General features: G+C 55.0%; 1 protein-coding gene across 2 annotated transcripts; it reads left to right on the top strand.

Moving 5' to 3' along the window:
- The first annotated feature begins 2,631 nt into the window (after positions 1-2,631).
- Positions 2,632-20,937, top strand: LRRC32 (leucine rich repeat containing 32). 2 transcript variants are annotated; one of them, XM_010366775.2, is made up of 3 exons: positions 2,632-2,794; positions 7,414-7,501; positions 11,862-20,937. In XM_010366775.2, exons 2-3 carry the CDS (start codon positions 7,418-7,420, stop codon positions 13,764-13,766), a joined length of 1,989 nt encoding a protein of 662 aa, XP_010365077.1. In that variant the 5' UTR covers positions 2,632-2,794; positions 7,414-7,417; the 3' UTR covers positions 13,767-20,937. The 2 variants fall into 2 exon arrangements, with proteins under 2 accessions (XP_010365077.1, XP_030774422.1); XM_030918562.1 differs by lacking the exon at positions 2,632-2,794 and adding an exon at positions 3,394-3,646.
- Positions 20,938-21,732: the final 795 nt, after the last annotated feature.

Here is a 21,732-nt window from a genome sequence, read left to right on the forward strand (position 1 = left end):
AACTCCCCATTTCTGGAGGTGTGCCAGCAGAAGCTAAGTGACACTGGATGGAAAGTTGGACTTGGTGGCCTTTAAAAGATCCTCCACAAGGCTGCCAGGCAAGCCTGAGTCTGCTTAGTTTCCACCCACCCTTCCTTCTGCAAACTCAAGCTCTGCCTCCTGGACTTGGCCTTCAAGGCCTCTGGACTCAATCATCCTCTGTGCTCTCATCTGGCCTGGGAGCTCCAAAAAGGTAGGCATGGGACATTTTTATTCAGCGATTGTCCTGGGCCCACCAGAGAAGAGAGGTCGTGTTTACTGAGCAAAGGCCCCCGCAACCAGGAACTTCACACATGTCATTACAGGCCATTCTCATACACCGGGTACTGTTATTAGTTTCACTTTTCAGGTCAGCAAACCGAGGTCAGGAAGGTCGAGCGACCTGCCAAAAGTCACACAACAGCATGACTGCCGAAGACGTGAAGAGATGAAGGAAGGGGCGCTGAGCCTGTGGGTTTCCCGGCTTTTAGCCTCTGGTCCCCAGAGGCATCTGCAGCAGGTGGGCACACTTGGTTGCCCATCTGCCTCAAATGTTGGGGAGCCCAATCAGGGCACTGAGTAAGGTGGAACCCCAAGAGCTGACTAACCACAACCACAGCCTCTGGGGGGCGGGGGAGTGAGAGGCAGGACACTCACTCCCAGCCCACCATAGCCCCAGCCCCGCCTTCCTGGGCCCTAGCAGAAGCTCTGCCATAGCCCAGTGATTTCTGTTTGGTGGCAGCTCCGGGAAGGGTGAGGCAGTGCTCAGTCAGCCTGGGCCTGGATGGTGGGGAGCTGGTCCAATACGCAAGGCCAGGAACTGCCTGAAGGATCCAGTCGCTCTGCTCATACTGCAGGGCAGCTTCAAAGCACTTTCCTGGACATTTGGCCCCTTGGACAGGGACCTGGAAAAGGAAGCCCGCAGGATATAGGAGTATCCACCAACTGCCACAATAAAGGCAGTGAGAAGTTGCCTAACAACCACTGGGTGCAGGCTCCAGCTGGATCCATTGCACTTAGTTCTAGCACCAACTCCAAGTAGTAGCTACTATCTTTCCCACTTTACAGATGGGGCACTGAGGTTCCATTTGACCAAATGGAGCACTAGAGACCAGAGAGGGGGCTGGATGGACCAGCAAGGACCCTATGGACATAGATCTGAGGCCTTGGGTGGCTGGGAGGGAAGAGAAAGAGGTTTGGATACCTTTCCCAGGCCCTGCTGAGAGATTCCTTATCTGCACCTCCTGCCCATCCCCTCAGTGCAGCTCAGGCCTCCTCCTTAGGGAAGCTTTCCCTGATTTCCTCCTCTAAGGCTAGGTCAGGCCCCTGGGGCACCTGCTGTCACAGCTTGTCCTCTCTGGGTTGACCCCATCTGCTCAGATCCATCTCCACAGTAGACTGAACAGGCAGAAGAAAAGACAGTAACTGTAGAGACTTCAGGAAATCCCACTTCTGAGGCCAGCCTTACCCTGATTTGCCAGAAGGCCCTGGGTGGTCACTTTCATGCCTGTAAAATGGGGCACCCTGCCCCACTCTAGGACTGGTGACCATCAGGGAAGAGAAACACTGTGGAAGAGGCACCTTCTACCCCCAGAACCAGGACCTGGAGGACAGCCAGGGCCCCTCTCCTCTAGGGACCCGCATCCTGGAGCCCACAGGCAGCAGAGCAGGGTACCTGTGATTTGGTGGGGACAAGGCATCTAGAAGAGGGATGGCTTTGGGGAAGATCTGCTTCAACCTCCGATCTAAACGACAATACCGCCACCCTATATTTGCACAATACTTTTAAAAATCGGCCAAGATAATGCCCAAACTGAAGCAGACTTAGCTTTATGGGCAGACTGGGCTCAAATCCCTGATTCTTATAAGCTGTGTGACTTTGGACATGCCACTTAACCTTTCTGAGCCTCAGTTTCCCCAACTACAAATAGGGACCTTAATAGTTTCAGACAATTGGTTTTCATGTGTACACACTGCCCCCGCCCTAGCCTCAGTTTCTCCGTCCAAAAGCTGAGGACTTTGATGGTGCTATTTCACAGGCTGTTGAAGGACCCCGCACATGATGGAGGAGTACGGGTCTAGACGCTGGAGCACAGTTCGGAGAGGAAAAGTGACCTGCCAGGACCCACCAGAGCGGACGGCTTGGTGCGGGGAACCCCCTTCGCGGCCGCCCCAGGGCCAGAGAAGGGTCATTTCCTTCCGCATTCAGCCCCGCCGTCACCTAGCCTGTTTGCCCCCGCGTTAAGTGTGGCGGCGCCAGCAGCTGGGAAATCGGGGCCAGGCCGGATTTCCTCTGTGGACCTGCGGCTCCTAGAGCCACCGCGCCCCCCTCCGGACCCCGCGGGGCCGCGAACTGCACGTGCGGCGGCCACCGGGACGGGCCTAGCTCCCACGGCACTTCCTCTGCGACCCCTCTCCCTCCCGCCCTCTCATCTCACCCCTCTGGGTCCCCGCCCCTTCCCGGCCGAGGTCCCAGGGTGGTGAAGATGCTTCGCCGCTCCGCCCCAGTCCGCCTCCGCCAGCTCCGGATAAACCGAGGCACGGGGCCAGGCGCTAGGACCCCGCGGCCTCGCCGGAGGGGGGCGTGGCGTGGCGGGCCGGCGGGAGAGGTATTTAAATTGCAGCCGGAGCGTGGGGGCTCCGGTGGGGCAGCTGAGCGGCCTGCGCCTCCTCGGGCCGTGACCCCGGGGTCTGGCGCGGGGTGGGACCCGGGGGCGGGTTTGCGCAAAATGTGCCGAGACTGCCCGGGAGAGGAACTGCGGCCGCGCTGAGCCAGGTAGGAGCCGCCAGGCGGGCGAGGCTGGCCAGCCCTCGGGGGGCGCACTGTTGCGCGCCCCTCGCGAGCGCAGGGCGGGGTCTGGTCCCGCGAGACGCCCCCCAAACCCTCCCCTCCCGCCGTCCCCACTGCGCGCGTGGGGCTGGGGCTGATCCTCCCTCGGTCCCTGGGAGGCCCCCAAGGCTCCTGTCTCCGCGGATCTTTCCCGCAAAGGGGTGAGGCCGACGTTCCCATTTGACAGCTGGGAAAACAAAGGCCTGAAGACCAGACTTGCCCAGGAACACACAGCTAGGCAAGGGCAGACCGGAATTTGAATTCACGTTTCCTGCAACGTTCCGATCCCGGCCAGGCGTGGGGCTGCCCATCCCACAGCACTAGATGGCCTGCCCATTTCTCGTAGTGGGGTGGGAGGCACCTACCGCTCTGCAAGGGGCTCTGAAGCCAGCCTTCTTCATGGCTGGTAAGATGTGAGGGACCCCCACCCCCCACCCCGAGCTGCCTGAAATTCCGCCATCACAGCCACATTCCTTTGGGTTAAGGTCTAATTCCCCCGTGGGATGCACATGTCTCCAGAACGAGGCTTGCCCTTAGTGATTCACTGCTTGACAGGAACGTCCGCAGCAGCTCTCCCAGGACCCCACTCTGCCAGTAAGTCAGCTGAGGCCGAGAGGAGGGAGAGAGGACCTCAGAGCCCAGACTGTGAGCTAGTCTACCCTGCTCCTGCATGTGAGGGGTCGTTGGCAGGGCTTAGGGAAGGAGACCTTGCTCCGGTATAGTGGAAACATTTGCTTTGGAGGCAGATGAACTGGATTCTGATCCTGACCCTGCTATTTGCTCCTTGTGTGACTTTAGGTAAGTCACCTCTCTGAGCCTCCTTTTCTTCATGGGCAAAAGAAGACAATTCTATAGGGGGGAGTCAGCTCAGCATGTGCTGGAGAAAACACAGTATTCAGGTCATGTAGAACTGGATAAATCCCAGCTCCAAAGCCCTTATGAGCTGGGTGACTCTGGGGATAAGTCACTTCACTTTTCAGAACCTGTTTTCTCAACTGTAAAATGGGAATTACAGTAATTGCCTCAATAGGTGATTGTGAGAATTAAATGAGGTGATATAGGTCAAGTGCTTAGAAGACTGTCTAACATCCTTAAATGTAGGGGTGGGCTTATTGTGATAGTAGTCATTGCACCCTGTACCCCTGCTCTCTTACCCCTGCTCTCTTCTCTCTCTGTCTCTCTCTCTCTCTCTGTCTCTCTCTCTCTGTCTCTCTCTCTCTCTCACACACACAAACACACACACACACACACATTCTTTGGCACTTTTCTGCCTCCTCTTGCCCAGGCCACTTGTCTGCATGCTTGGGGCCTCCCCACTGAGCACACCTCACCTGGGATGCTCAGCCCTGCGAGGGTCACTGTGGCAGCTGGGAAGGACAGTGAGGACACAGGGCACCTTTGCCACCATTCTTTGCCGGATCATCACAATAGTTGGGGTTGGCCAGTGGCAGAACTGGAACCCAGCTGCCTACCCTGCAACAGGACACTGGGGCAACAAGAAATGAAGGGACTTACCCTAGGGAGCAGAGCTGGTGAGTGGTGGGCTTTGGATGCAAGCCTGGGTCTAAGTGACACCGTCCTCCTTTTTGAGAGAGAGTAGTCTTGGGCACCACTGAGGAGGGCCCACAGCTGAGGGGCCCTTCCCATCAGATGCCAGGACAGAGTGCCCATGTGCTGCAGGGACGGTCCCTTTGGGATGTACACAGGGCCACCTTGGGGATAGAGTGGGGTTTGGCAGAGGGAGGGGAAATAAGGGCCTAGGACCCTTCCTTGTCCTCACCTGGCACTCTCCACTCAGTCCACTGCAGCTGAGCTTCTGCCCTGACTTTGCCACTTGTTCACTAGTCTTTAGTGAGCACCTACTTAGTAGGCCCCTGTTCCCACATGATAAGAAATAAATGATGAGGAAATGATAAATGTGGGAAAACAATGACATGTGTGAGAAGCTGAGGAAGAGCATTCAGGGAGAGGAAACCGCAGGAGCAAAGGCCCTGAGGCAGGAAGGAATTTGCTGTGTTGAAGGAACAGCAAGAAAGCTGGAATTTAGTGAGGGAAGGGAAAATGGACAGGAGTCAGAGAGGAGACTGTGGATGGCCTGGATTTTCTTGAAGATTTTCAAACAGTAGAGGTTTGGGGTCTGACAGATGATTTTATCACTCTGGCTGCTAGGTATAGGACAGATTATAAGGGGTCAGGGTGTTGTGGGTAAGGCCAGGATTGGTGTGGCATCTCAGTCTGTGGCAGTGACAAGAGGGAAGTAGGAAGATCTGCGGTCTCTGTTTCAGGGAGGGCAGTCAGAGCCCACTGATGGCACAAATAGGGGAAGGGAATGTGGCAGGGAGGTGAAGGGAGAGCCAAGGAGAACTGCTGTCACTAACAACCCCAGGTCACCAAGCCTCCTGGTGTCAGTTCTCTGTGCCGCTGCTGACCTGCTGTGTGCTGTGAGATGCATCTCAGGACGGTGAGCCCCTCTCTAGGGGCACTTCCCATGGGAGGGGGGTGGGGCACAGTAGCCACGGAGGGCTTGGTGATGTGCTCACTGGAAGCTCAGGGGCTCTGGGAGGACTGGAGGACGTAGCCCAGACTTGGGGAACCAAAGAAGACCTCTTGGCCCATCTAAGCTGGGACCCCAAGGATGAGGAGGTCTTTAGCAGAAGAGGAGAGGGGAGGAAGTGAAGGTTTGGGGCAGGGAAAATCTGCTCAGGGAACTGATAGAAATATGAGATATCCAGAATCCAGAACATGAGAGGGGACACCGGGGAAGGAGGCTGGAGGGAAGAGCTGGCCAGGCAGGGCATGCTCCCCAATGGCCTGGAAGGCCCTGCAAAGGGGTTTTCACTCAGTTCTGAATATGCTAACTTTTTAACGGGTGGTGGCGTTCTGCTTTTTAAACAGCAGAACAAAGTTTCCTGTGAAAGCGCAACCTGTAATGCAGGTGAGAGCAGAGCAGCTGCAGGGGCAGCACCTGTGGCCCTGAGGGGAGCCAGGGAATAGGGTTCACGGGTCCGGCTGTGGTCTGTATGCCTTCAAGCGAGATGGGATTCACAGCAGTCATCTTCATCCAAAGCTCATCACTAGTGGGTTCCAACAGTCAAAGACGCTGCCCTCAAAAGCCCTGTAAATGCCTTTTCTCCTGCAGCATCCTTCAAAGTCGCGGTTCAGCACTCACTCAGGGAGCACCCACTGTGGGAGGCCTGAGAGTGTGAATCTGAACGGCACAGACCCAGGATCCAGACTTGCCTGGGCCAGTGGCTTGTTCACCGCGTGACCTCGGGTGTAGTACCTAAGCTCTCTGAGCTTTCTTTTTCCCTTCTGTAAAATGATCATGGAACCAAGTCACTGAATTTTTGTGAGGATGGAATGAGTTCACGCCTAGAAAGTGCCGAGAAGAGGGCCTAGTGCATAATGGGGGCTCTGTTAGTGGCATCTCGTTTGATTCTCAACAAAACTTGGCATGGCTGCCATTAACCTCAAATGAGGAGACTGAGGCTCAGAGAGGTGAAGCGACTTGTAAGGTCATACAGCAGGAAGGTAGAGGAGACAAGAGGGAGCAGTCGGATGTGGGTGACTCTGTGCCTGGTGCTCTTGGAAGGCTTTTTGTGTCCCTCTTTAAGACTCTCTGTATCACTGTCACTTCTTTTTTGTGTTTATTTGTTTTTTGAGTTCCCGGTTCCCAGCACAGAGCCATGGTGAGGAGGTATTCAGTAAAGGTGTGAATGAATGAATGAAATTCATGGATGGATTTGTATATCCCTAGCACTTGGCCGATGTCCTTAGTGAGGGGGTGAGTGAGCCTCCAGCAGCACTGGGATTTGACCCTGCTGAGGGCCTGTGCAGTCCCCTTAGCCCCACCCCTGGCTGCTCTCAGAAGGAAGGGCTGGCCCAGGAGGCCAGAGTGTGGCTTCAGTGAAAGTACAGGGCCTGCCAGGCTGCTCCTGGGGAAGTCCGCAGAGCAGTGCTAGGGCAGCCAGGCCTCCTGTGGGGCTTCCTGTCAAGGTCCGGGCCCAAGCCTTGAACAATGGCAAGGGCTCGAGAATCAGAGAATCAAAAGGAAAAGGGCAAAATAAAGGTGGGGGAGTGGGCAGAAAACGAGGAATTCCATATGGGGACTGAGGAGCTGGTATGGAGGACTTGTGTGGCCTGGGTGGAAATGTAGTCAGAGGCCCACCCTCCAAACCCCCTCTATATCCCCATGCCCCCAGTCCCTGGCCCTGAGCATGGCCTAGGGTAACCCTTAGGGTCTGTCAGCCTTCTGTGCATCCCCTCCGAGCTATCTTCCCCCCGGTGGGGTCTTTTGAAAACTCCCATCTGGCCAAGTCACCTGCTGCTTTAAAACTTGCTTCCCCTGGGTAACGGGCGGCTCCTTGGCCTGGGTGAGAGGCCTACTATGATGGGCTGCAGGCCCATTTCCCATGCGGCTCTCCCCTGCTCAAACCACCTTTACTTCAGCTCCAGCCATGCTCTGGGGTTCCGAGGGCAGGCACAGAATGGGTGGGAGTGGGGGCTGGCAGTGGGAAGGAGCCAGTGGTCTTACAGTGTTCCCCTTTCCTCTCCTCCCTACACAGAGCCATGAGCCCCCAGATCCTGCTGCTCCTGGCCCTGCTGACCCTAGGCCTGGCTGCACAACACCAAGACAAAGTGCCATGTAAGATGGTAAGATGCTCTGCCCAGACAGGGTGAGGGCCACCCCCACCTCTCTGCCCTAGGGTGTGCTAGTGCCCCAGCCCCAGAAGCCAGAAGTTAGAAGAGTCAGGAGAGGAAAGGGAATGTACCTTGCATTTAATGAGCACCTACTAGAATGTTTAAACATCTTGCTTACCCAACAATCCTGCCAGGTAAGCACCATTATTCTCATTTTGCAAAGGAGGAGACTGAGGCTTGGAGGGGTTATGACTTTTCCAAGGTCATTCAGCTGGGAACAATGAGGCTGATATTACACTGTATTCCCCCAAGCTGTCCCCACAGAGCAGTAGGTCCAGCTAGAGGATCTAGAATGTATATATGTGTGGGGAATTTGGGGTAGGTCAGCTGGGAGGGGCTCCTCTGTGCTCATCCCTCCTGGGGACAAATCCCCTTCCTAACTGGGCTCCTTGACTTGGGACTGCCCACTGGGGTGCTTCTCACTCCTTACTGCCCAGGTCAAATGCTGCCATCTCCAGGAAGTCTCCCCAAGCCCCTCCCAGGCTGGCCTAGTCTGATCACACCTTCCTCTGGGTTCCTGAGGTCCCCAGGCTTCCCTCTGTCTCAATACAGAGAAGACTGAGCACGTGGTGGGGGTTGGTGAAAGGGTCTAAGCCTGTCTCACCTGCCAGACCATGAACTTCCCTAGGGCAAGGACCAAGTCTGATTTGCTTCTATTCCTTTTTCCTGTCCCAAGCCAGGGAAACTAGCCCTAAAGTTCTTGTGACTCTATGAGATACAGGGCAAAGAGAACACCTAGGTCCACTTGTAAGGCCGGGCAGTCACTGAGACCAGAGCCTGGCTGGGGAAAGGGCAGGGCCTCCGGAAGCCCCTCTTGGACCTGAGACTCGAAGAAGCTTATGACACAGAACCGGCAGCTGCTTCAGGAGGCAGGAAGTGCCGGCAGCTGCCTGCCCGCAGCCCTTCCCTGGGGGTGCAATGTCTCCTGTTGCCACTACCTTTCTTGCTCTTCAGAGCCCTTCTAAGATTCCCGGAGCCCAGAATTACGGTCAGAGAAGGCCTCAGACGTCACCAAATACAAATGCACATTCTACCTCAGGGAGATGAGGCTCAGAGGGGAAAGACCTTAACCACCCAACAGGCAGAGGGGAAGCGAGTGAGTTTTAAAGTCTGGGGAAATGAGATAAGAGATAGGAAAGCACTTTCTGAACCAGCATGGGGATAATACACACGGGAGGGGAAGGGGAAGATGTGTCACCCACCAGGGACCTACAGGATTCGAACCCAGCTGCCTTTGCCACTGTTCACTGCCTGGTGCCTCTCCCTTCTCTGCTTTCCTCCCATGATCAGGTGGTGAAATGGAGTTGGATGGCAAGTCTTTGTTTTACAAAAAGAAGCTGGGCAATGGTGTCCTGATAGCCCAGAACAGTGGGTGGGAGCTCTAAACTCTGGCCAAGGGCCAATTCCTCCAATTCCCTCCCACTGTAAGCCAGGCCATGCTGGGAGCTCAGAGCTGAAGGAGGCATGGAGACCCTGGAAGTGGAGCTCTAAGCACCATCCTGGACTTCAGGCTCTTTCCTGGACTGGACTGGAGAGCTGGGCATCCCAGTGCAGCCCTGCCCACCAGCAGGCCCCCTGGGCTTCCAGAGCAGGGGTCTTGGGCCCCTGAATGGAGAGGAAGACTTGGGCTGTGGGCTTGGCAAACTTTGTGTCCTGGATCAAGTCTCAGGGGCTAGTGCCCCAGGGAGCCTTTGCCTATCCAGAGGCAGTATGCCTCTGCACTTGCCCAGGGGTAACACGTGGGGCACCGCAGAGTGGCCCCCCACACTGTAACACTCAGTAAGTGGGTCCCTGATGCTCTTTGCTGTGCCGACCAGCTGAGGGCCCAGTGGTCAGAACTTGGCTGGCACCAATAGGAAAAGGAATTTGCAAATGGGAGTTTTGAGCCCCTGCCTGTCTGATCTTGGGCAGCCCACTCCCCTTAGCCTCAGTTTCCTTAGAGGTACAATAGGAGCAGGATGAACAATGCCTGGGAAGATTTAATGGGGTATTTAATGCCTCTGCACTCAGCACGAAGCCTGACACAGCTGGGGCTCCATCGCAGGTCTTTTGGTTGTTTCTGCTTTAAGTAAGGAATGCCCCAGGGGGTAAGGGCTGTGAGGAGGAGGCTATGTTTAGTGGCCCCTGCAGGCAGAGAGGTTGTGAGGGAGGAAGGGCAAGGATGGGCAAGGCAGCCGGGCAGGTTTCAGGTTCTCACAAGTGCCCAACTGCCGGGGCATCCCTGGGCCTCCTGAGGCCCCTGTGAAGCTGCCTCCCTTGGAGGCTACATGGAGTCGTCGTGCTGCATGGAGTAGGAAGAGCCACACAGAGGCCTGAGGCTGGGCAGGTCTCTTCCTCCGCCTGCTCACCTTGGGGCTCTCAGGAGGAAGCGCAGAGCTGGACCAGGAGAGGAACACGCCTGCTTGTGTTCCTTCCCTACCAGCTCAGCCACTGGCTCACTGTGAATTCATGCAAGTCACTGCCATCTTCAGGCCTCAGTGTCCCCATCTGGGAAGTGGGTGAGCTGAACTCTTCTTGCTCTAGCTGTCTTTGACTATATTCTGAAAACATCAGTCATCCATTTTCTTTCCTCCCAGAGAAGTGATTGATTCAGTGCCTCAGACCTTTACTAAACCGATGATGCCTGGGACTCATTCATTAGGAAAAATTGACTTGCTAGTCAGGTCCAAGGCATCCACATCCACCAAACCAGTCCCTGTTTGCTCTGAGCTCACTGTCTAGCAGGTCCCCACACAAACAGCCACAATTCAGCGGGGCAAAGCTCTGAGAGGAAGCATGGTCAGGGAGGGCTCGCTGTTGGAGGAGGCCCTGAAGCTCAACATGAAGAGTTCACATGTGGATCTGGTTGGGGGTGGCATATCCAGCTCAGGGAGGAGGCTCAGCAGTGGGTGTGGGAGGGCATGATGGGCAGTGGTCAGCTGTGGTCACTGCATGTGGGCTGTGGTGGGAGGTGGGGGACAGGTTGGCAGGGGCTACAAACAGCCTCGAAGGCCCTGCTGAGGGTCCTGGACTTCACCATGGAGAAGTTTAAGCCAAGCTGCCTCATAGTCAGAGTGGAGCTTTTGAGCAGTTGTCAGGCATTTAGCAGTGAATGGGCCAGAATGGGTCAGTGGAGACAGAAGCTGGGGGCGGTGAGCCTGAACCCGCTGATTGTGGAAGTCAGACTCTTTTCTGGGAAAGGCTGGGGTTCCTGGAGGCCTGGAGGAGAAAAGGGAGACCTGCATTTGCACAGAAAGAATTTTGGTCCCAGAAGGCACATCTGTGGAAGAACAAGAGTGGGGCCTTTGGTTGTTAAAAAAAAACCTGGATTCAAATCCCAGCTCTGCTCCTCACCAGCTGGGCAATCCTGGCACCTCCCTTCCCCTCTCTGAGCCTAGATATCTGTAAATGGGGTGATCGTATCAGATGCACAGGCTGTGGTAAAGACCAATGGGACCACAGGCCTGAAAGTATTAACGAAGATGTCAAATGCTGAGTGGCTGCTGGGGAAGGACGTAAGAAAACAGTGGTTATGTGACTTCCTGGAGGTGGCACAGCACAAACATGGTCTCGTCACCAAAGACTGTGGATTTGGCTCTGGCCATCTTTTCCCTGCCCCTTCCCACCTCCAGGGGCCTAGTCCCCTGACCCAGCCTGGGAAGAAAGCCACCCCCTAGCAGGTAACAGCAACAGAGAGGCCACATCTGGGAAGCATCCACAAGGAAGGCAGGCCCCGGGACCCAGGTTCTGCTCACGACACGAGAGCCTGAATGAGGTCTGAGGCCGGGAGGCCAAGATAAAAACTGATGGCAGAGCACAAATTACAGTTTTCCCTTTTGGAAACATTTCTCCCAAAGTGGAGAAATTCCCATCCTACCCCTGGAAATTTAACTCCCTGCGCCCGTAGAGAGGACCCAGGACATAGAACCAGGAGCCTTGGGTCCCTGCTGTGCCCTGCTGCTCACTGGCTTGGGGTCACTCTGTGGGATATATCGCTGTTTCCTGTAAGAGGGGTAATAATAAGTACAAGGTTTCTTTGTTAGTTTATTTGTCCTTCTCTCTGTCTGTCATCTCTCCGTCTGTCCACCCATAGAAACTTCATCGAGTTCCTTCCTTAATGCCCAGCACTGTGCTGGGTGCCGGAGATGGGGCAGGGAGCCGGATGGGTCATCCAGGCATGGGGTGATCAGGCTGCGGTGGGGAAAGTTGAGCATTCTGGGAGTCCATGGGAGAAGGGTTCCCAGCCAGGCAGGGTTCCTGGATGAACGTGTCTGGTTTCATCCCCTACGGCGCCCACTTATGCCAGCTGTCTCCCCACCCTGCCCCTCCCCAGGTGGACAAGAAGGTCTCGTGCCAGGGTCTGGGCCTACTCCAGGTCCCCTTGGTGTTCCCGCCGGACACTGAGACCCTTGATCTCTCTGGGAACCAGCTGCGGAGTATCCTGGCCTCACCCCTGGGCTTCTACACGGCACTTCGTCACCTGGACCTGAGCACCAATGAGATCAGCTTCCTCCAGCCTGGAGCCTTCCAGGCCCTGACCCACCTGGAGCACCTCAGCCTAGCTCACAACCGGCTGGCGATGGCCACTGCGCTGAGTGCCGGTGGTCTGGGCCCCCTGCCACGCGTGACCTCCCTAGACCTGTCTGGGAACAGCCTGTACAGCGGCCTGCTGGAGCGGCTGCTAGGGGAGGCACCCAGCCTGCATACCCTCTCACTGGCGGAGAACAGTCTGACTCGCCTCACCCGCCACACCTTCCAGGACATGCCTGCGCTGGAGCAGCTTGACCTGCATAGCAACGTGCTGATGGACATCGAGGACGGCGCCTTCGAGGGCCTGCCCCGCCTGACCCATCTCAACCTCTCCAGGAATTCCCTCACCTGCATCTCCGACTTCAGCCTTCAGCAGCTGCGGGTGCTGGACCTGAGCTGCAACAGCATTGAGGCCTTTCAGACAGCCTCCCAGCCCCAGGCCGAGTTCCAGCTCACCTGGCTTGACCTGCGGGAGAACAAACTGCTCCATTTCCCCGACCTGGCCGCGCTCCCGAGACTCATCTACCTGAACTTGTCCAACAACCTCATCCGGCTCCCCACAGGGCCACCCCAGGACAGCAAGGGCATCCACGCGCCTTCCGAGGGCTGGTCAGCCCTGCCCCTCTCAACCCCCAATGGGAATGCCAGCGTCCACCCCCTTTCCCAGCTCTTGAATCTGGATTTGAGCTACAATGAGATTGAACTCATCCCCGACAGCTTTCTTGAGCACCTGACCTCCTTGTGCTTCCTGAACCTCAGCAGAAACTGCTTGCGGACCTTTGAGGCCCGGCGCTCAGGCTCCCTGCCCTGCCTGATGCTCCTTGACTTAAGCCACAATGCCCTGGAGACACTGGAACTGGGCGCCAGAGCCCTGGGGTCCTTGCGGACGCTGCTCCTACAGGGCAATGCCCTGCGGGACCTGCCTCCATACACCTTTGCCAACCTGGCCAGCCTGCAGTGGCTTAACCTGCAGGGGAATCGGGTCAGCCCCTGTGGGGGGCCGAATGAGCCTGGCCCTGCCAGCTGTGTGGCCTTCTCTGGCATCGCCTCCCTCCGCAGCCTGAGCCTGGTGGATAATGAGATAGAGCTGCTCAGGGCAGGGGCCTTCCTCCATACCCCACTGACTGAGCTGGACCTTTCTTCCAACCCTGGGCTGGAGGTGGCCACGGGGGCCTTGACAGGCCTGGAGGCCTCCTTGGAAGTCCTGGCACTGCAGGGCAATGGGTTGACAGTCCTGCAGGTGGACCTGCCCTGCTTCATCTGCCTCAAGCGGCTCAATCTTGCCGAGAACCGCCTGAGCCACCTTCCCGCCTGGACACAGGCTGTGTCACTGGAGGTGCTGGACCTGCGAAACAACAGCTTCAGCCTCCTGCCAGGCAGTGCCATGGGTGGCCTGGAGACCAGCCTCCGGCGCCTCTACCTGCAGGGGAATCCACTCAGCTGCTGTGGCAATGGCTGGCTGGCAGCCCAGCTGCACCAGGGCCGTGTGGACGTGGACGCCACCCAGGACCTGATCTGCCGCTTCAGCTCCCAGGAGGAGGTATCCCTGAGCCATGTGCGTCCCGAGGACTGTGAGAAGGGGGGGCTCAAGAACATCAACCTCATCATCATCCTCACCTTCATACTGGTCTCTGCCATCCTCCTCACCACGCTGGCCACATGCTGCTGCATCCGCCGGCAGAAGTTTAACCAACAGTATAAAGCCTAAAGAAGCTGGGAGACACTCTAGGTCAGTGGGGGAGCCTGAGGTACAGAGAAGAGTGAGGACTGACTCAAGGTCACATAGTGACCCAGGATCCCAGAACTCTGGTCTCCAAATTGCAACCCGGGACACCTTTCTCTGCCGCCTGCTGCATCAGCGGGTGACCCCCTTCCTGGGCTGCACTTTGGGTCCAGCTGTGGAAGCCAGAAGTTGGGCGGTTTCAGGGACAGCAGGGAATAATGTTGACCTATCAGATCAACAAATCTTCACTGAGCATCTACTTTGTGCCACACCCTGCTCTGGGCACTGGGAATGCTGGGAAATGAGATACACTCCCGCCCTCAAGAATATCCCAGTCTGGGAGGAGGGAGTGCTACAGAGCCGCGTGGTGACCACACAGTGTGCTTAGGGCCTGAGATGTGAAAGCTCAGGGCTCCAGAGCTCGGCAGGCCCCGCTGGTTCGATGCGAAGAGTCCTGCCCCAGCTATGCCAGGGTGAGAGAGGGCCAAGCCTGGTAGGATTTGTCTGAAACATTTCCAAGCAGACTGTTTGTCACATCTTCTGATAATGATTTTCAGTCTCTCTGAAAATGAAAAGCCTATGACCGGAAGAGAGAATTGGAACCATACGAGTGTGTCTTGGATCTGGTGCTGTTAGGCGGGCCGTGGCGGCTCCAACAGAGTCTGGTTAAGGGGTCCAGCCTGGCACTGGACCATTCCGTCTCCTGCTCTGGACAGGCCGTCTCCCTGCCTGGCACTCTCATGTTACACAGCCTGACCCCAGTACTGCTCTAAGCGCCGTCCCTGCCCAGCCCTTCTCCATCGCAGCCCCACCTTGGCTGCTGAGCCAGGAGCTAAAACCTTAGATATCTGGTTCTGTTTTGCACCCAGCTTGGCGATGTGGATGTGAATCCAAGCCTTGTGTCTGCCCCTATATGACAACCCTTGGAGGTTGGGATTTTATCCCTATTTTATAAAAGAGGAAACTGAAGTTCTGCAAATCTCCTTCCAGGGCCCCAGCTAACTAATGCCTTAGGTGAGATTCAAACCCTCATCCTTCTGTCTCCAGGGCCTGATCTTTGCCACTGCAGGGGCTGCAGGCCGTTAAGTGGACAGGAAGTGGCCCCACATAGCCCGAGCAGGGTCTGGAAGTATCCTGTGCTATGCACACCTGCTCTCTCCTCTCTCCCAGGCAGGCAGCTGCAGGCGCTCTCCTCCTTCTCTGCCTTAGTTTCCCTCCTTCCATCCTTTCCACCCTGGTGTGGGTTCTCCTGTTCTCTCTGTGCTCCTGCATGCTTTCATTCCCTTTTCCTCTATTGAGCAGAGCCTGGAGTTTGAGACTATTGAATCCAACCTCCGCATTGCACAGATGGGGAAACTGAGGCTTAGGAAGAGAATGAAACTTGTGGAGAGCTATACAGAGCCTCTGGGGAAAAAAAAGAGAGCCCTATTTGGGGGGTGAGATTGGGGGTTGGACCAGAGTGATGTCCTCTCTTGGCTGTCATATCACAAGATAATGCTGGCTCCAAACTTCCTTTCTGTGCCTCATCATGCAAGGATTTTTTTTTCCCTCTTCGAAAAATAGGTAGAAAGGCTCACCCAGATAACCCCCTGTCCCTCATAGCATGGAGTCATGAGCTGTCTGGGGAGAATGGACACGCTAGGACCAACTCAAGACCTTGTGTTGCTGTCTTCATCATCTTACCTGTGCTTGGCCCACAGTCTGGCTCATGATGTGGGCTCAGTAATGTGCGAGAAAATGAAAATGCCACTCTCTCCACCCCATTTTACAGAGGAGAACACCGAGGCCCAGAGGAAGTTAAGGGAGAGTCAATGGGCAGAGCCAGGGCTAGGCCCTGGTGATGGGTGGAGCACCCAGGCAGACCCAATCCTGGTTGGGATCACAACCACAGGTGCTACTGCACGTGACACTCTTCCTTAGGCCTGGAGGCCAAGGTGTGGGTCCCCACGCCTGATATTTGAAAACACTACACAATGCTGCTGTCAATTCCCAGGACCCAGGCCGCAGCCCAGGCCTCGGGACCAACTCTTCGTATAACCTACCTGAATGTATTAAAAACTAATTTTGGAGAAGCAGTGTGGCCGCCAGCCTCCTCTTTGCAACCCGCTTCATCGCATCCACTTGAACCCTGCCTCTCAATCCCATTATGGTCATTCAATCCTCATGGCAAATCCCTGGGGACACTGAGGCTCTGGGTCAGCACCACCCTGGACCTTGGAGCCGCAGCCACTAGCACGGCCCCTCCTACATCTCTGTCGCCCCACACTTGACAGGTGAGCGTGCTCCCCACCCCAGGGCTGAGAGGCTGGGGGCTTCTGTTTGTTTCCTTCCTGCTACAGCTACAGGCCCCCTCCCCTTCTCTGTGCTCAGCCCTCTGTGCCCTATCTCAGAGGCTGCACTGCCCCTCCTCCTCAGGGTCCCCAGCCCCGTCCTCTCTCCCTTGCCCTGTCATGCTCTCTTCTGCCTCCAGCTTCTCCCTCTCTATTTACATCTTCCTCTCAGACTTCAGCTGGACTCAAGTCTTGCCCATCTTAAAAATAGTGAGAAGCCCCTCAGCCATTTTCCCCTTCCTCCTCCCGCTCTTCACAGACCAGCTTCTTGGTCAAGTTGCTTCCCTTCCCACCCCTCCCATTCTCAACCCACCTGGAGCTGCCTTCAGCCCCTCCCAGCTCCATGCTGTCCTTGCTACCAGCGTCAAGGGTATCCTTTGCCAAACTCAGCACACTTTTCAGACCTCCTCTCCCTAGGCCCTGTGCAGCAGGCCCCCCACCCATACCCCTGCTGGGCATGCTCTCCCCACAGCTGTGATGCCACACAGGAAGCCGTCTCCTCCCTCCCAGGCCACTCCTTTTCAGGGTCTTTGCTCATCTTCCTCAAGCCAGCTGTAAGTGGTGATAGCCAGGGCTCCATCCTAGGCCCTTTTCCCTTGGGAACACCATGGCCTCATTGCTGAAACACCCCATTGCTCTGATGGCCCACATCTCTGTCTCCAGCCCCATCCCTCCTGAAAGTCCAACTCTGGTACCCAGAGGCCTCCCTAGGTAGAGGGCTAAAGGTCCCCATGGACTGGAGAATTCAGTGATCAGCCAGGCTGCAGATCAAGGTTGAACTTGGAAGAAAACCATACCTGGTTCCTGGCTTGGAGTTGGAGGGTGAATGTGGGGTGTGGGACAGAAGCAGCCTCACCTGGGTAGGGGAGCACTGAGAGGCATGACAGGCCAGGGCAGAGCACTCAGAGCAGGGGGTGCTTGTTCCTCTGGCCTCACACCTTCCACTTCCCCCTGTCAGCAGCCTGGCACTGTGCCTTTGCCCTTCCCTTCCCTGACTGCCTCTCCCGAAAGCTCCCACTCAGTGATGCTTTTCCTCCCCACCCCCAGGCACCCTCGACCTCTCCCCTTGGCCTGGCAGCCCCTGGACCCAGGGTTGGCAGCTCTGCCTTCTGGAGATTCTTCCATTTCTCTGGTCCGTGCCCTCTCACCTCCCCATTCCTGCTCCTGGCTCCCAGTCTGCAAAGGGAAATTCTAAACGCCTATTTCATGGGGTAGGGCTGGGGGAGAGAGGAGAGAGCACCACCCTCTGGCACACAGTAGGTGCCCCATTAAGGCCTAAGGGGAAGGCAAGAGCTTAGGCTGACCTCAGCCCAGGGTCTGCGGGCCTCTGCTCCAGCAGGGAGCCCACCAGGTCCCTGACCCCTTTTCCTGACAAACAGGGGAGTTTGCTCACCTGGCCAAGACCCCCAGTGAGGCAGAAATTCCTGTTTTCAGCCAAACATGGACACAGCTGCCAACTAGGTCATCAGAGCATCCAGCTTCTTGAGCTCTCAGCTTGCAGGGAGAGGGGAGGCCCTGCCACCCCCAGGTCACAGTAAGCCTGAGGTGCAGGGCCCAACTCCCGGGGTTCCATGCACTGGTGTGGCATTCCACCAGGAACGGGTCCCGGGACGCGCCAGCAACTCACCCTCTCAGACCCACAGGCTGGCCACATCCTCCAGGATCTGGGACCCACCGTCTGTGTTCTGTGCCCCTGTCCTTCAGGCAGCTCACTGGGCCCATGAGACCCATCTCTTTCCCGCCACCTCTCACAACATGCTCAGAGATGGCCATCGTTGAGCACTTTAGGGCATGCTGAGCACTGGATGTGCATTGTCGTGTTTAATTCTGGCAATCTTTGAAGAGATTTCTACTGTTATCATCCTCATTTTAGAGAACTGAGCTCCAGTGATGAGACTTGAACCCAGGCTGTCCCACTCTGGAGCCAGCAGTCTTAACCATTAGGCAGCACTGCCTCCTGCGCCTCTCCCACCTCCTCTGCCGGAACCAGCTCACCCCAGACCCACCTGCACAATCTCCTTCACCACCCTCACCTGTATCACCACCATCACCTTCTCTGGGAAGACTGTCTGGATTTCTCTCCTCCAACTGCCCACAGACCTGGGCTGCCCTCAGCATTGGGTGTCTGCCTGACCCACCCACTGGGCCAGGAGCTCCTGGGGGGAGGTCCTACCCGGAGTCCTATCTGTCCCCAGGGCCTGTGAGCCAACACAGACTAAAGCCAGCTCAGAAAAGGTTTTCTGAGTGAATGGCCCCTGTCCTCCAGGACTCAGAAGCTTGTGGAGTTGAGACAAGCCCTCAGAGAATGTGGCGAGGAGGAGGCTTTTTGAACAGACCCAGGGGACACAGAGAGGACAGGGGAATGCAGACTGTGGGCCGCCCACAGCAGCAGGGGCCAGTGGGAGGGCAAAGAATCCTCTCTGACCACCCTCCGTTCCTTGAAGCTTCCTCAGGCCTCTAGGACCCTGTCTTATCTTTGTCTTCCCCCTCCTTTGCTCCCCCTCGTCTCCCATTCTTCTCTTCTTGGTCATCTCCCCCCACCCCCACCCCTATCGCACTGGAAACAGTTGGGCTGTGGTGGCTAAGAATGAGGAGGGCAGGGGGAGGGAGGCCCGAGCTGTTTATAGGAACTGGAGCAGCTCCATCCATCAGCTCTGTTTGGAACTGGAGACCAAGCATAATAAATACCTTGGCTCCTCCCCAGCTGCGCTTTCCCTGAACTTGGCCGTCCGAACTGCAGCTCTCCCTGGCCCGCTGGTTCCCAGGACCCAGTCTCATTCCGCCCCACCCTACCTCACCTCCCACCAAGCTGCCCTGGAAAGAGCCCGGCCTCTGGGACCAGATACACTGGCCTGAGTCTAGGTTCTGCTTCTTCTTCACTGTGGGACCAAGGCCAAGTCCGTCACTTAGCTGCGCCTCTATTTCTGCGTCTGTAAAATGGGGTCATAATCATCGCCCGCCTACCCCCAAACTCATCACTGCTCATTCGTTCAGCCAGAGTAGCTTGGGCAGCTGCTCTGTGCTGGGCCCTAGGCCCTGCAGGATACAGGGAACAGTTGGAAGAGCCTCTGCCTATGGGGTGGAGAGAGGGGACCAACACCACAACCCAAGCCAGGAAGTGGTGAGCGCCTTGAGGGAGGTCCAGATTTTGTGCTAGGGAAGTTTGTTTGTAGCAGGGAGCAGCCCTTCCAGCTGGAGGAGTGAGGCAAGACTTCGAGGACATCTGGGCTGGCTCTGCAAGGAAGGGTAGGATTTCAACACGTGGAGATGGGAAGAGGCTTTCCAGGCAGAACAAATGGCAGGACCCAAGGCCTGGCAGCAAGAAGAGCCAGGGCATGCCTGGGAGTAGAGGGGTGTCCCTGGCCCAGCCTCCACCACATCACTTTCTCCTCTCTCCTCATTCAGCACCTTCTGCTCAGGACTTCCAGCCTTCTGGAATCTTCCCTCCTTCCCTGGAGAGCTTCCAACTCACCCAGCTAGGCCCTCCCAAGTTGTGGATGCATTCCCAGAATTCTACCATCATGTCCCCACTCCCGCCTTCTCTGAAAAAGCCACCCTAGAAAGCAGAAGATTCAGATCGGGAAAAAGCATGGACCAATAGCATGTTTCTGGAGTGAATAAGGGAAAAAATGAAGAAAGAAATGTGTAAAAGATTGAGTCAGTGAAGGAGAGAGTGAGTGAGCAAATGACTGAAAGCAGCCAGCGTTTCCGGAACCCCGCCACATCTCATACTGGGTGCTGCACAGGCAGCGTTCCTCCTGTTGGGGCGCTTATGGGGAAACATACATTAAGCACACACAAACAAAAACGATGGCAAATTGTAGTGAGTGCTATGAAAGGGAGTGAAGGGCGAGATCACTGAGGGGTGGGACTCAGAAGAATCGTCTCTGAGGACATGACCTGTCAGCTAAGATGGAAGGAGGAGGACTTCAGTTGAGAGAGCAAGTGAATTAATACTTCCCATGGCCTCGTCTCCTCACTCTCATGAATTTGCCAAGCTGCCTGGGGAGAGTGCAGCCTGAACTCTGGACCCTGAGGTCCTTTCTCATGCACTGAAAGCAGCTCCCCACCCCTGGACCCTCCCTGTCCCTCAGTGACTTGACTGCCCCATTCTAGCATCATGGAAAAAACACAGAAGGCCATGTATAGGGTGGTGGGAAGGATGTCAAGCATTCTGGGGGCAGGGGACTAGCTAGGCTGCAGGGTGAGGGAGTCCAATTCCAAAGGCCCCTGCTTTTTTATTTTATTTTATTTTATTTGGTGGAGGATGAGCCAAAAATGTTTCCCTCCTCACTTTCCACACTGCTCATGTCAGCTTGTACCACCCTCCCCTTTGATCCCAGATAACCCATTGTATCCATCCTCCTGTATGTTTTCTCCTTAATTGAGTAATCACTGACAGACACATTTAAATTGTATGCAAACACACATATGCATGTATTAGAGATTTTAAATGTTATTTTATAAAAGTGGGACGATATTCTATTATACTCTCTTGCATTTCACTTTTTTTATTCAATAGTACTTCAAGGAAATCCCCCCAAATAAACTGATATAAGTTTCAAATCATTTTTGAGATTACATTGTATTCCATAGTGTGAGTATTCCATAATCTATTCAGTCATTCTCCTATTGGTGAACGATAGTTTTATCTTTTCTTCAACTATAAACATGAGGCAAAAAATTCTATTCATGTGCCTGTACTCTCTAAGGTTTGTGTTCTTGTGGAATGAATACCTAGAAGTAAATCAGTGGAGATGTATATATTCTACACATTTTAAATGTATATTATATATACTTTTAATAAAGTTTGCATTTCAAAAAAACAGTAATGTTTCACATTTCCACAAACAACATATGAAAGTATATTTTCCTGTGTTTCCCTGCCAGAAATGCAGGTTTTAGCTGTGGGTATAAAATGATCTGTCACTGTTACTTTAAATTGCATTTTCCTACTGCTGTAGCTGAGCAGCTTTTCGTTTGTTTTTGGTTTTTTTTTTTTTTTTTTTGCCATTTGGATGAACTCTTCTGTGAATTGCCCATTTTTATCCTTTGCCCATTTTTCTACTGAGTTAACGCTTTCTTATTAATTTATAAATCCTTATTGTATGTTGTAGATCTTAAACTTTGTCTCACATTTCCATAACTCGCTTGTCTATTGACCCTGCTTATGTATCTTTTGGCCTACAATGTTTTCCAAGGTCTCACTTTTCCTTAATCACTTCTTAATTTTATTAAGTTTCACTCAGGTTGCTCATATAGTCTCCTAATTTTTCTTGTAAAATTTGTCATGTTGGCTAGGTACAATGGCTCACATATGTAATCCCAGCACTTTGGAAGCCCAAGGTGGGCAGATCACCTGAGGTCAGTAGTGCACGACCAGCCTGGCCAGCATGGTGAGACCCCATCTCTACTAAAAATACAAAAAAAATTAGCCAAGCCTGGTGGTGCATGACTATAATCCCTGTTACTCGGGAATCTGAGGCAGAATAGCTTAAACCCAGGAGGCAGAGGTTGGTAGTGAGCCGAGATGGTGCCACTGTATTCCAACCTGGACGACAAGAGCAAAACTCTGTCTCAAAAGAAAAAAAAAAAAAACCCAAAATTTGTTATCTTGCTTT

The sequence above is a fragment of the Rhinopithecus roxellana genome, chromosome 15 (genome assembly GCF_007565055.1).
Source record: "Rhinopithecus roxellana isolate Shanxi Qingling chromosome 15, ASM756505v1, whole genome shotgun sequence".
NCBI lineage: Eukaryota > Metazoa > Chordata > Mammalia > Primates > Cercopithecidae > Rhinopithecus > Rhinopithecus roxellana.

Coding starts and splice junctions, on each gene's coding strand:
- LRRC32 (XM_010366775.2), top strand. CDS start 7,418: ATGAGCCCCCAGATCCTGCTGCTCCTGGCCCTGCTGACCCTAGGCCTG. Junction 7,502..11,861: donor ACAAAGTGCCATGTAAGATG/GTAAGATGCTCT, acceptor GCCCCTCCCCAG/GTGGACAAGAAGGTCTCGTG.